Source organism: Eupeodes corollae, chromosome 2, assembly GCF_945859685.1.
Source record: "Eupeodes corollae chromosome 2, idEupCoro1.1, whole genome shotgun sequence".
NCBI classification, from domain to species: Eukaryota; Metazoa; Arthropoda; class Insecta; order Diptera; family Syrphidae; genus Eupeodes; species Eupeodes corollae.
Genome location: NC_079148.1, coordinates 81000551 through 81014961, shown reverse-complemented (window position 1 = coordinate 81014961; position 14411 = coordinate 81000551). Strand labels below are relative to the sequence as shown.

At 35.2% G+C, this 14411-nt stretch overlaps 1 protein-coding gene and 1 long non-coding RNA gene across 2 annotated transcripts; one reads left to right on the top strand and one right to left on the bottom strand.

Moving 5' to 3' along the window:
• Nucleotides 1–4490: 4490 nt before the first annotated feature.
• Nucleotides 4491–5706, top strand: LOC129947748 (calcyclin-binding protein). The gene is made up of 3 exons (XM_056058429.1): nt 4491–4678; nt 4750–4961; nt 5027–5706. The coding sequence occupies exons 1-3, from the start codon at nt 4664–4666 to the stop codon at nt 5514–5516; spliced, it is 717 nt and encodes a 238-aa protein (XP_055914404.1). The 5' UTR covers nt 4491–4663; the 3' UTR covers nt 5517–5706.
• Nucleotides 5707–8233: 2527 nt separating this feature from the next.
• Nucleotides 8234–9132, bottom strand: LOC129947099 (uncharacterized). The gene is made up of 2 exons (XR_008781685.1): nt 8607–9132; nt 8234–8480 (listed from the first exon to the last, which is right to left on the bottom strand). It is a non-coding gene; the product is annotated as an uncharacterized LOC129947099 (long non-coding RNA).
• Between the last annotated feature and the right edge of the window lie 5279 nt (nt 9133–14411).

Genomic DNA, 14411 nt, shown 5'->3' with positions numbered 1-14411 from the left:
CAAGGCCAACAAAATAAAGAAATTTATATGGAGCAGCCACCATTGTATGTTGACAAGAACAATCCATTGAAAGCTTCCCGCCTGCACAAAGCACTGTACGGACTGAAGCAGTCAAGAAGAATTTGTAACTTGGAATTAAATAATGCCCTTGAAGCTTTTTGACTAAGTCAATTCTTGATCCTTGCGTATATCATAAACAAGAAGACAGGAAACTACTCATGGTTGCAGTCTACGTTGATGACCTTCTTCTGTTTAGTAATGACGATTCACAACTCATAAACATCAAGCAGCACTTAAGCCAAAAGTTTCATATGAAAGACCTTGGCGATGCAAAACAAATTCTTGGAATGAGAATAACTCGTTAACATGGTTCAATTTAATCGATCAAGAGTTCTACATTGAAAACCTTCTTGAAAAGTTTGGCATGAAGAACGCCAAAGCAGTCAAAATGCCAATTAACTCAAGTGAGAAACTCAGGAAGGAAGATGGTGCAAATACAGTCGAAGACATTGAACAAATGCGAAAAATTCGGTACCAGGAAGCAATAGGATGTTTGCTGTACCTTGCACAATGCGCTAGACGTGATATTTCCTTTGCCATGAACAACCTTAGTCGTTATAATAATAACCCCGGATTACGTCATTGGTCTGCTGCCAAACATCTTTTTCGATATCTCCGTGGGACATCAAAGATGAAACTACGCTTCAAGAAGGATGATAACCAGAGCTTCATCACCGGTTACACAGATGCAGATTCGGCAGCAAACGCCGATGACAGAAAATCAACAACCGGCTATATCTTTTTAGCTTATTGAGGAGCAATCTCATGGTGTTCTTAGAGGCAACATGTTGCGGACGCCTGGTGAACTGCCTCCCAGACCTAGAATGCAAAAAGAAGATTGGTTAGAAGAAGAAAGAAACAAAAATTATTATTAGGTTTGTAAATAATAAACCGATGCATAAAATAGTAAACAAACCAAGAATTATTTACCTACCACCATGTTGATTGTTGGGTTGATTTGAATTTGAATAGACCATTTCGAGTTTTCGACTAAATGTCAATTCTGAAGCTAAATAGAGATTTGTAAGGAAAGAGATGAATTATAGAGACACAGTACAATAATGAACGTTTACATCTGTCGTTTTTTTGTTTTTATTTGTTCAATACGTACTTTTCGTTATAATCATGTGTCCAGTTATTGGTATTGTTTTACGTACAAAACAAAGTTAAAACGTCTAATGCACTCCATACACGATTCAATTTTATTTTCAATTTAGTTGTCAACTAAATTGATGCTTGCCACTTGCCATACACTACATAAACGTTGTTGAAAGACTTCTGCTTCAACTGTCAAAACATCATTTTTTTCTCGTTAAAAAATTTTAAGAACAAATACAAAACCACACCGAAACCAGAGAGACGAGACATCAGACATGACAACTGAGATCATTCTATTGAGATTATTCACGTCTCTGTTTTTTTATCTCATTTAATTTCTTGCTAAGAAAGAGATGGAATGCGTTTGGTTTGACAGTAAATCAAATGACGTGCCTACACACACCTCAACTAAGTTGAAAACATTCACATCAACTTGAACAAATTCAAAATCTTTTGATTTTCTTCCAACTCAATCGTCAACCTTCAAAAAAATCAAATTCAAGCCCACACACGAGTTGATTTGATGAAATTGACATTAAATTGAAAGACAAGTTGAACTGTGTATGGAGTGCTTAATTCTAAGTTGAATATATCTTAATGTAATTAGACCCTTAACCTTACACACCATCTATCGGTTGAAGGTTACAACCAGTAATTTCCTTTTTTAGCTTTAGTAAATATGAAAGTTCCGGAAGGAAGGTTGTTCTTGACTTTTCGCCGTTGAAATCGGTATTTTTTTGAAGAGACGAGACCTTTTTGAGTTGTTGGAGTTTTTTTTTTTTAATTCGACCAAAAAGAGTTCGGTGGTGATATAGCTGCCAAAGTTTTTGTGTGAAACGAAAATTTAAAAACGCTAATTTAAAGAAAATCTGATTTACTTCAAAAAAGAAACAAAACAATTCGAGAGTGGTGTAAAGAACTTTTTTCTTGAAAAAAAAGCAATCGGGTAAAATAGTGTTGCCATAGTTTTTTTGGAAATTTTGAATTAAATTCAACAAAATTTATAGAATAGAAATTAAAACTCATAAGTGGTGACAAGTTTTAATTAAATTGAACGCAATTGAACGCAATTTATTTCCCGATACGAATGTGGTGAACCAAATAAAAAAATTGGTAAAACAGTTAAAAGCGAATGATAATTGGCGGTTCCATATCGTCATTTTAAAAGGACTGAGCCACCGCAATATACAAATTAAATTGTTTTTCAACGTCTTGTTGGTCCATCGAAGCACCCTATTTCCCTTGAGCGCGGGTCCGTGTAGAGGCACCCAGGAAGAGACATTATTCGGACGGATAAGTCAATCTATGTATTTGTGTTTGTCTTTATTTATTGTTATCTATTTTTTTGGCGTCAAAATTAATTTATTAAATATCATTTTCATTAACTTACTATTTAAAATTCTTAATTAATTTAAATTTTACTGTGTAGCCAATGAAAAAAAGTTTTTGAAGATGTCAACGCAAAAAAAAAATGTGTGTTGATGGTTTTTCTAGGTAAGAACCAACTTTCACAGAGCTCCCTAGGGGTAGGTGATCCTAGGACGTTTTTTTGCTAATTGAGTATCAGTAATACCAAAATAGGGTATTGTAATTTTCCTGTTGGTTAGTTTCTTTTGACTCGAAAGAATTATTTTTCGTTGCGTTTTGTTTTTTTTTCTTAGTTGTGTTCAAAAATGTTTAATTGTGATAATAAAACTTGACACCTATAATGAGAACAGAAGAAAGCGTTAGTTTTTTTTGTTGGTTGGTTTCGGTTTCGATTGAGTGAAACGATGATTTGTTAAAGCACTTTACTGGGGTGCCGATGGTACCAGTTTTTTAACGAGCGTAAGGACCTAATTTCCACTGGAACAATAGCGAATGGGGAAATCCAAACATTGCCTAAGGATTTTTATGGTTGGGTGGGTATAGGCCACACTGCAATAACACCGGCAGTGCCCTTGAGGTGGTGAACGTCCGTCCGCGTCCAATTTTTAGTAAACCGGCCTGTAACCTGTTTTTGGCTGCTGGTGAGGTTTACTTCCAGGAACAAGATCCCCCCACATCCGACGAGCTTACGCTGCACACAGCAAGCAGGCCACGTTCTCGGGAGTAGATACTCTTTCCCTTTTTCCTGGCGTTCCTCTTTCCTTTTCCAGATGTTCCTGTCCCGGTATGGTAGCTTCCCCGCCTTATCGACTTATCCTTTTCCACGCTCCTCTCCCCTCCACTAACCAGCAACAAACAAACAGTTGCGCTCTCGTCTTGCGAAGCTGAATACATTGCATTATCAGCAACCCTACAAGAGGCTATATGGTGGGATTGCTCAATAACTGTGACAATCAAAGTGCCACTTCAATTGCCTTAAACAATGGATTCCATCCGAAAACGAAGCACATCGACATCCGTCATCACTTCATACAAGACACTCTAGCTGCAGGTGAAATACAACTAAATTACGTCAGCATGGACCAACAGCCGATGCACTCACGAAGCCGCTGGACAGAACCATGCTCGAAACATTTTGATACCAGATGGTTATTCACTAATGAATTCCAGCTTAAGGAGGAGTGTTAGACACACCCTATGATCTATTTATTTATTCATTTTACGTAACTTTCGTTATGTTCGTTATTTTAATAAAACCTCTTGTTTCTACTTTCTTCAAATAAACACGCGTCTTTTAACTCTCGCTCTGCTATAGTATATCAACGCATTAATTTGACGTTTTACAATAGGTCAAAGCAGAAATGAAATACTATTGCATTTTTTTTTTTTAAACTATGAATTGATAAACAATAAATAAAGCCTGAGGTAACATTTTATATTGCCTCGTAAGAGTCCATTGACAGAACGCGAAGTTGTATGCGAAGGTATATGGTGGCACTGAATCGAGGAATCGAAATGACATTTGGGTTTTATTTGTGTGCGTACTGCTACGTGCAATAAATTTCAAATTTTCTAACAATGCTCTTAATACAAAGACGAGCGCCAAATTAAATTCAGGTTAAAACCAAAAATATCAAATATCAAGAGGGAAAAAACTTATCGCACGCACTCAAGCAAAACCTCACACACCAATAACTCGATTCCCCGATTCAGGTTTGCAAACAAATTTTCGATTCGATTGAATCGAGTTATCCTATTTCGATCCGATCCAGGTCTATTCGGCACTAAATCCTGATTCAATTCTCCTTGTAAACGCGGTATATATGCTTTGTTGCTCATAGAAAACAATTAAATTAGATGTAAGCGAACGGATCTTAATACCTGAAAACACGTTAAATAATTGACATTTAAAATGCTATTGTGAATAGGTCTTTGCAGTAATGAAGTAAATGTGACTGATTCTGAACATTCTGGAAGGCTGACTGACAACTGAGCTGAGCGTGCCAAAGTGCTAATTTAAAATTTTATTTTTTATTTGTAAAAACTGCGGTTTTTTATAAATCAATTCGTTCAATATTTACTATTTAATCATCAATAATTGCCTTACAAGTTAAAATAAAATTGAAATTTAATTAAAATGTCTCTTGAAGAGGTAAGATTTTAGTTTCATTGTTTTGTGTGAAATATTACTGAAACAAAGATTTTTCTTTCGGTGAAACGCAGTTGAAATTAGATGTCGAAGAAATCACCAAATTTTTGGCACAGAGTAATAGGCAGCGTGTTAAAAATGTTCTCATGGTTGAAAAGCACCGCATAGAGACTGAAATTGTAAACATTGAAATCAAAGCTAAAGCTGCTATAGAGAAACCTGCGAATCCAACCAAAATCTCTTGCAATGAATCAAATCCCTCGCAAGGAGGACCCTTACCAAAAAAGTAAGCAAACCTTTGTTAGAATTGTTTAAAGGTTGATAAATATGGTAAATATTATATCTTTATAGATATCTTGTGGAGTTGAACGAGTATGCTTGGGATCAAAGTGATAAATTCGTTAAACTGTTTGTGACATTGGACGGTGTCCAAAATCTAACCGAAGCCGATGTCAATGTTACCTTCACCGACAAATCAATGGTTTTGCACGTGCAAAATCTGAACAACAAAGATTATAGTCTCACTATAAATAACCTACTGCATCCAATCGATGTAGGTAAAAGCTATCGCAAAATAAAAATCGGCATTGTGGCTATTTACATGAAGAAAACAGAAGAAGCGAAATCTTGGTCGCATTTGACCCTTATTGAAAAACGTCTGAAAGACAAGCAAGACGCAGATATGAAAAACGACATGAAAGGCGATGATGCTATTGTAAACCTTATGAAGCGAATGTTTCAGAGCGGAAATGCCCAGACAAAGCAAATGATTGCCAAAGCATGGACAGAGAGTCAGGAAAAAATGATGAAGAATGATCATTCGAGCTCATTTGAAGAATGAACTGGGTAGTAAATTCTATACATAATTGTTTTCATTAAATGAAAACACTAATGAGGAGGTTGTATGCATTAGTGTAGTTCACATTATAATTTAAGACGATTCCGTAATAAACCTTTAATAAAATAATAAGTTACCTATGGATATTCGAATAAAAGTACAACACATAAGGCTTCGAAAGCAAACCAGTTGAGCCAATTTTGTCTTCTTTTTTGTTTTACCTATTCAATGATTCTTACCACCTATCAAATTAAAATACATTTATTGATGGCTTCGCCCATTTGTGAAGTTAATAGTCAAAGACGGTTATTACTGTCGATAAATAGCGGATTTAACTGGCATACTTTTTAACGAATTAGATGCCTGGGTGGATGTAAGCAATCAGCTAAGTTCCCCAAATTGAAATTCAAGTGAAATGTTCAGGCTTCTATATTTCGATTGATTTAATATTACTTCAAATACTTATAAGCGATACCTTCATGGAACACGTATCGCTGATTTCAACATAAATGTTAATATGTTTGTATGTTGATACATACTTTCAAAATCTCCAGTAAACCTTCATCTTATAATGAATCGGCAGGCGGAATACTGCGATTAAAGGGGTCTTGAAAGAAACCAAAACATATATAATTGCATCGTTCATATTGTTAGTTTCAAAATTGTAGATGAAAGTTTTCGATCGAAAATTTTCAAAGAAACTTCTTAAAAAATAAGTTCAGCCTTTGAAGACGCCAACCTCCACAGTTCCTAAGTTGTATGCATGCATACAAACATGTTACTGATAATAAAATTTATTTGAATATTTAATAAATATTTCATTATTTAAAAAAAAATGTATTTAATCAATTTTGCAAAGCCAGTTGATAGCAAAGCAATATGTAGCTTTGAATTCATATTATTGTAAAACAAGAAATGAAAAAATTGGACGGAGCAATTAAAACCGATTGTTTTTAAAAAAGAAAATAAGTTTAACAAATGCATGCATGTTTCGAAAAATGTTCATGAAATCTGTTAGTTATCGCTTAATAAACCATCATAGTCTGTTATTTGAATTTTTTGCTTGGTACTCGAAATATACATTCAAAAGAAATAGAAAGCAACAGTAAACAAATTGTCTGAGATGCGAAGCTCGATGTTATGATCGAAAGCAAACAACATTTAATGACGTAAATTCACTGATTGCTATAAACGATCAACAGTAAAACATTTCAAATTTTACTGATAGCTACATGCATATATGTACATAGGGGCCGGTTATAGCAATCAGTGAAATCCATCAGTAACATTTTTGTTTTTAGTTTTTGATCATGTTACAGATTTATTTCTAGCAAAAGACTGATGCAATAAGATGAATTTTATATTCAAGTATTTCTTTCAAAAAGAAACAATGTATTTAAAGATTTATTTAATTTATAAATCCATTTTAATTTTTGTATAGTACTATCATGAAACACAAAATTTTGTTACGGAAGGCGGACCATGGGGGCGCTGCCTGTACGAAAATTAAGTGTGGAATATAAGAGCGACTGGAAGTATAAAAATATTGGAATAAATAAATAAAATAACTTACACAAATGTAAACAAAAATCAGTCGTTGCCAACGTTACCTGTGATTTTTTTATTCATACCTATCAATGTATAGAATGTATGCATATAAATACATTTAATTGTATGCGTTTTAGATTTGTTAGCAGAAAATTGTATTCATTTGATTTTGTATTTTTGTGAAATCTGAAAATTTAAAAGCAACGTTTCCAAATTTAAGTTTTGATACAATGCTTCATTGATTTGAATTTTTCATTAGCAAATACATTCGTAGGTATTTTTTTTTTAATTTGTATTTTTTATTGTGATGTGGGTACCTAGTCGATGGGTAGTGATGTAGAAAAGTAAGTATTAATAGGTTGGTGTGTACTAAGCTGAATTATAAGGACTTACATAAGTAGTTTCGTGATTGGGATTAAGCATGACTCAAGTTAGAATTAAACAATCAACTTAAAGGGTCAACGCGTTGACTGTCGTAAGCGTCAATGCTTAAGACGTTGACTATCACACCATTAGACAAAATAATATTTATGTAAGCCGTTACGTTACGTTATTTTATTTTATTTATTTATATTACTTATATAATTATTGTGTGGTTTTTAATTGTAGATCTACAAATGACGTCTTTTTTACGTCAAAGAGTCAACGCGTTGACCGTTTACGTTGACCTTCTAAAAGTAGCTTCAGACTTGTTTTCTTTTATATTTCGCAGTGTAAAACAACTGTGTTAAAATTGAAAAGAATTGAGAATTTATGCATGTGTATCTACATATTTGTGAAATATTTTTCTGTATTTATCCTTTTGGAAGTAGATAGGTCCAGAGTTTCAATATTAAGGTACATGAATGAGTACGATAATATCTGTTTATGTTGGCAGGTTGTTGCGTATATAAAAGGAAGTTTCTAGGGAATAATTTTATTAAATAAATGTATTAAACCAAAAAAGTAACAAAATTAATTTAAGAAAGTACAATCCTCAACTTCCATTTTAATAAATAACGGACAAATGGCTAAAGATAGTGTAATAGTTGTTTGTATTCTTAAGAAAAAGGGCATTGTAAAAAAATCCTTTTTAAGTAAAAAGTTTAAAATTATTGTCGCCTTCTAGACTTACCTTGAATTAATAAAAAAATGGTACCTAGTTTCATTCATAATTAAGATTTTGTCCGAAATTGAAATAAAATTTTCATTTATTTCAATTTTTTCGTTATTTTAAACTATTGATTTTCACGAACATTTTAATGTTCGCTTGAACTAAAATGTCACTTTTAAAAGCTTTTTAAAAATGGGTTTGTATGTATGTCCGTCATTTGATTACTTAATTATTTAATTAATCACGTTACAAAAAATGTCATTCTAATTATAGGGAGTTGTTGTGGCCACCGATAGGTCAGAGTTGTGCTAGGTGAGTCACCATTCCTGCAAGGAAAATTCAAAAATATTAGGAAAAATTATAGAGAATACCTAAAATGCTGACCAGGGACATGGACTGGGTAAGACCCAGGTCGATAGTTCTGGTCAGAATAGGCAAGCGGAACAACTTACCTAGGGACTCTGGTTTGCACCCAGTCCAATTAGTTATTTTATATTTAGTTTTGTGTTTTTGTTTGGAGTTGTTTTTTATGTTTATTTATTTTCCGGCGCACGCAACTTCTATTTTCTAATTCTAATCACTGACAATCTGACATGACAATTAGGGATGAAATAGACATTTATGTCATGAAAAAGAGATCGAAGTAAAGAATAGGGATAAAGAAGATGGTATAAAAGGAGGACGAAGGAATTGCAGAGCAAAAACACTCTATATAAAGATATAAATCCCCGGTAGACATCTTGGTTTGCCTACAAGCTAAACCGGAAATCAGCCTCATAAACTTTTTCATAGTATGCGTGTAATTTCTCCTCTAATTTATTAAATTTCCCCAAAAACCTCAGTAAGTGTGTCTATGTATGCGTGAAAACACGTCAATTTTTCTCGTTGAATTCGTCCACATTACAAATACAACAATGTAAACAAATGGGTTTTGGAGGGTGATACGTACGAAGGATTTATATCTTTACTAGAGTGTTTTTGTTGCAGAGCAAAAACACTCTAGTAAAGATATAAATCAAAAACACTCTATATAAAGATATAAATCCCCGGTAGACATCTTGGTTTGCCTACAAGCTAAACCGGAAATCAGCCTCATAAACTTTTTCATAGTGTGCGTGTAATTTCTCCTCTTATTTATTAAATTTCCCCAAAAACCTCAGGAAGTGTGTCTATGTATGCGTGAAAACACGTCAATTTTTCAATACTACAAGTATTAAATCACATTATAATTGTTTAAAACTCCATATTATATCCTCCCGACAGCACTGACACAAATTTAAAATAAATAACAAATACAACATAAAATAAAACAAGCAAAAAAAAATAAATTATTAAACTAGACGAGAAAGACATTTATATCATAGGTTAATTTTAAGGTACTTGAGATTTAATACAAGTATTGAATAAAGAACAAAAAAATCCCCTGAAGAAGTAAGGAATTCTTACGAAACGTTGGGTAAAAGAATGGAATAGTTTTTTATTTATTCGCATTCCAAAAAACAAAAAGACCAAAAGAGCCTAATAAAACACAATAAATAAGTATTAAAAAAGAAGTGGTCAAACACATACAACAATAGAAAACTTTCTAATTGACAACCACAAAAAGATTATTTTCTAATTCTTTTTTTATTTTTTTCATTCCCAATCAACCAATCAAAAAACCACTATATACAGAATATAAATAATAAATTATAACAAAAATATCTTTTCATTGACTCTTTCGAACTTTCGCTGAGTTTGTATACATTTTTCTCTATCTTCTGTTTTTTAATAATCTGGAAATTTATTATTTTATACTGGAATTCACGCTCATTTTTTTTAAGGGAGGTCTGGAAATATCAAGGCAGGAAAAATGAAAGGAGGTCTGGAGATTTTAAAGAAGGTCTTGATAAATCAAGATAGGTCTGGAGATTTCAAGATAGGTCTTTAAAAATCAAGGGAATTCTGGAAATATCAAGAGAGGTCTGGAGATTTTAGCGGAGTTCTAAGAAAATCAAGGGAGGCTTGGAAATATTAAGGGAGGTATGGAAATATCAAGGGAGGTCTAGAGATTTCAGGGGAGCTATAAAAAATCAAGAATGGATATATCAAGGGAGGTCACGAAATATCAAGGGAATTCTGGAGATTTCAAGGGAGGTCTCGAAATTTCAAGGTAGGTCTGGAGATTTCAAAAGAAGGATGGAAATATCAAGGAAGATCTGCATATATCAAGGAAGTTCTAGAAAAATCACGACAGGTCTGGAAATATCAATGGAGGTCTGGAGATTTCAAGGAGTTCTGGAGCTTTTAGGAAGGTCTTGAAAATCAGGGGACGTCTGGAGATTTCAAAGGTCTTAAAAAAGTCAAAAGTGTAGTAAAATCAAGGGAGGCCTGGCGATTTCAAGAGGGGTCTGAAAAAATATCAAGGGCGGTCTTGAAATATTAAGTGAGGTCTGGAAATATCAAATTAGGCTTGGTGATTTCAGGGGAGGTCTAGAAAAATCAAGGGGGATCTGGAGATGTCAATGGAATTCTAGTAAAATCAAGGGAGGTCTGGAGATTTCAAGGGAGGTCTCGAAAAATCAAGGGTGTTCTGTACATTGCAAGGGAAGACTGGGGATTTCAAAGGTGGTCTGGAAATTTCAAGGGGGGTACAGAAAAATCAAGGGAGGTCTGGAAATATCAAGATAGGTCTGGACATTTCAAATAGGTCTGAAGATTTTAAGAAAGGTCTTGAAAAATCAATGGAGGTCTGGAAATATCAATGGAAGTCTGGAAATTTCAAGGAGGTCTGGAGATTTTAAGGAAGGTCTTGAAAATTCAAGGGACGTCTGGAAATATCAAGGGAGGTTTGAAAATATCAAGGGAGGTCTGGAGATTTAAAGGGAGATCTAAAAATATCAAAGGAGGTCTAGAAAAATCAAGGGTGGCTTAGAGTTGCAAGGGTGGTCTGGAAATATCAAGGGAGGTCTGGAAAAATCAAGGGTTGTCTGGATATTGCAAGTTAGGTCTTGAAAATTCAAGGGAGGTCTGGAAATTTCAAGGGAGGTCTGGAAATATCAAGGGAGGTCTACAGATTTGAAGGGAGGTTTGTAAATATCAAGGAAGGTCTAGAAAAGTCAAGGGTTGTCTGGAGATTGCAAGGAAGGTCTGAAAATTTCAAGGGAGGTCTTGAAAAATAAAGGGTATTCTGAAAATATCTAGGGAGTTCTGGAGAATTCAGCGGAGGTCTACAAAAATCAAGGGAGGTCTGGAAATATCAAGGGAGAACAAATCAAAGAAGGTCTGGAGATTTCAATGAAGGTCTTGAAAAATCAAGATAGGTCTGAAGATTTCAAGATAGGTCTTGAAAAATAAAGGGTATTCTGAAAATATCTAGGGAGTTCTGGAGAATTCAGCGGAGGTCTACAAAAATCAAGGGAGGTCTGGAAATATCAAGGGAGAACAAATCAAAGAAGGTCTGGAGATTTCAATGAAGGTCTTGAAAAATCAAGATAGGTCTGAAGATTTCAAGATAGGTCTTGAAAAATCAAGGGATTTCTAGAAATATCAAGGGAGGTCTGGAGATTTTAGCGGAGTTCTAAAAAAAGGGAAATCTTGAAATATCAAGGAAGGTCTGTAGATTGCAAGGGATTCTGGAAATATCAAGGGAGGTCTCGAGATTTTAGGGGAGGTCTAGAAATTTCAAGGGCGGTCTGGAAATATTAAGGGGGTTCTGGAGATTTTAAGACAGGTCTGTAGATTTTCGGGAAGGTCTTGAAAAATCAAGGCAGGTCTATAAATATCAAAGGAGGTCTGTAGTTTGGAGATTTCAAGGGATGTCTGGAAGTTTCATGGGACGTCCGGAAATTTCAAGTAAGGTTTTTAAATATTAAACAAGGTCATAAAATATCAAGGGAGGTCTGGAGATTTCAAGGGAGGTCTGTAGATTTTAAGGAAGGTCTTGAAAAATCAAGGGAAGTCTGAAAATATCAAGGGATCCGGGGATTTCAAGGGAGGTCTGTAGATTTTAAGAAAGGTTCTGAAAAATCAAGGGAGGTTTGAAGATTTCAACTAACGTCTGGAAGTATCAAGGGAGGTCCGGAAATTTCAAGGAAGGTTTGCAAATATCAAGGAAGGTCATAAAATATAAAGGGAGTACTGGAATTATCAAGGAAAGTTTAGAAAAACAAAGGGTTGTCTGGAGATTGCAAGGGACGTCTGGAAAAATCAAGGGAGGTTTGGGAATTTCAATGGAGGTCTGGAGATATCAAGAGAGGTATGGAGATTTCAAGGGAGGTCTGGAAAATTCAAGTTAGGTCTGGAAATATCAAGGAATGTCTAGAGATTTCAAGGGAGGTCTGGAAATATCAAGGGAGGTCTGGAAATATCAAGGTAAATATCGAGATTTCCAGGGAGATGTGGGAATTTCAAGGTCTCGAAATTTCAAGGGAGTTCTGGAGACTTCAAGGGAGGTCTGGAAATATCAATGTAGGTTAGGATTAGAAACGGACACACTTAGGCCAGTTTAATGGCCCATTGTGATACCGCATGAATCTTGAGGCTTCCTCCTAAGCTCAATGGAACCAGCTTGAGTCCCTTACGAAACGTGAGAGGCTGATTATACCGATATGATTTAGATCGTTAAAGAAGAATTCTCCTAGGTAATTCTTGCGTTTTCGAGCGAGAGCCTCTTCCTCATCAATACAGCTTCTGTGAAAGTCATTTGAGAATACGAATAGTCTCGTGGAGTGCTTTCCTATTAGACACTGTCCGGTTATGACACCTATTATCGAGCTTATACGTGATCTGCTTAGAGAGAGCAAGCAAATTGAACGTTTTAAATCCAGTGTTGGCCAGATGTTTTATGTGACTTGACACGTGGTGATGTTGTTCCACAACTTTAACTTTTCTCCATGCCGAGGGAACATGGACCAGGTAAAGACAGCTGGTAAAAATTGCCTCAAGGATTGGTGCAATTATATCAGAAGTCTTTTGTAATTCGGCTGGTATTATTCCATCTGGTCCTGCAGCTTTAAATGGTTTGAAGCTGTTGAGAGCCCATTGTAGCTTATCCCTTCTGATCAGACCTTGTGGATATGTTGTATTTAAACTTGAACGTATATAACTGTTGCAAGTTTCGGTAAAAGAACTACCAGGAAAGTGAGTGTCCAATAGTAAGTTCAGCGATTCATTACTTGAATTTTTCCAGGAGCCGTCTGTATTTTTCAAGCAGCTTGGTATAGCTGGATTAGTTGAAAGAATTTCCCGCAACCTAAAGGCTTCAGAAGTTTCTTCTATCGTGCCACAGAAGGATCGCCAAGAAGATCGCTTGGATTTCCTTAGTGCCTTCTTGTAGATTCTTAGGGATTCTTTGTAGGAGTCCCAATGAGAGTTTCCTGCATTCCTTCCTGAGCGAGTCAAGCTGTGAGGACTTCTTTCAAGCAATTTCTGTTCATAGCTGAGGTAAGGTCATTGACTTTGTTGTCAAGTTCGTTAGCATTAGAGGAAGGACTAGATAGTTCAGGTTCTAGTAAACTCTGTAATGAGTTCCTGTATGAAGTCCAGTCAGTTTTCCGATAGTTTCGAAAAGTCAATGGACTCGGGTTATCATCCACATTTATATTGAACTAGATACTTTCCAGTCCAAGATCATATGGTGTATACTATCTGAGACTGAAACGATGGAGTAAAAATACATTAATGCTACGTTTCACTAGTATGAAAGATCTAGGTTCAATTTTATCTGTCACACAAAGTGTGTAGTATCCAGGAGTCCTGAGTCCTCGAACAACGGATTCTACAATCCATGGCTCTTGGATCAGGACAATGTCTTCCCCGTTGTAAGTCTAGTGTGGAGATTTGAAGGGGAGTCTGGAAACATCAATGGAGGTCTGGAAATATCAAGTTAGGCTTGGAGATTTCAGGTGAGGTCTAGAAAAATCAAGGTAGGTCTGGAGATGTCAAGAGAGGTCTGGTGATTTCAAGGGAGGTCTGAAAATATCAAGGGAGGTCTAAAAAAATCAAAGGTCTTTAAATATCAAGGGAGGTCTGAAAATATCAAGGGAGGTCTAAAAAAATCAAAGGTCTGGAAATATAAAGGAAGATCTGGAAATATCAAGTGAGGTCTGAAAATATCAAGAGAGGTCCAAAAAAAACAAAGAAGGTGTGGAAATATCAAGGAAGGTCTGAAAATATCAAGAAAGGTCCAGAAAAAACAAAGAAGGTCTGGAGATTTTAAGGAAGGTCTTGAAAATTCAAGGAACGTCTGGAGTCAAGGGAGGTCTAGAAATATCAAG

Coding starts and splice junctions, on each gene's coding strand:
- LOC129947748 (XM_056058429.1), top strand. Junction 4,962..5,026: donor GGAGGACCCTTACCAAAAAA/GTAAGCAAACCT, acceptor ATATCTTTATAG/ATATCTTGTGGAGTTGAACG.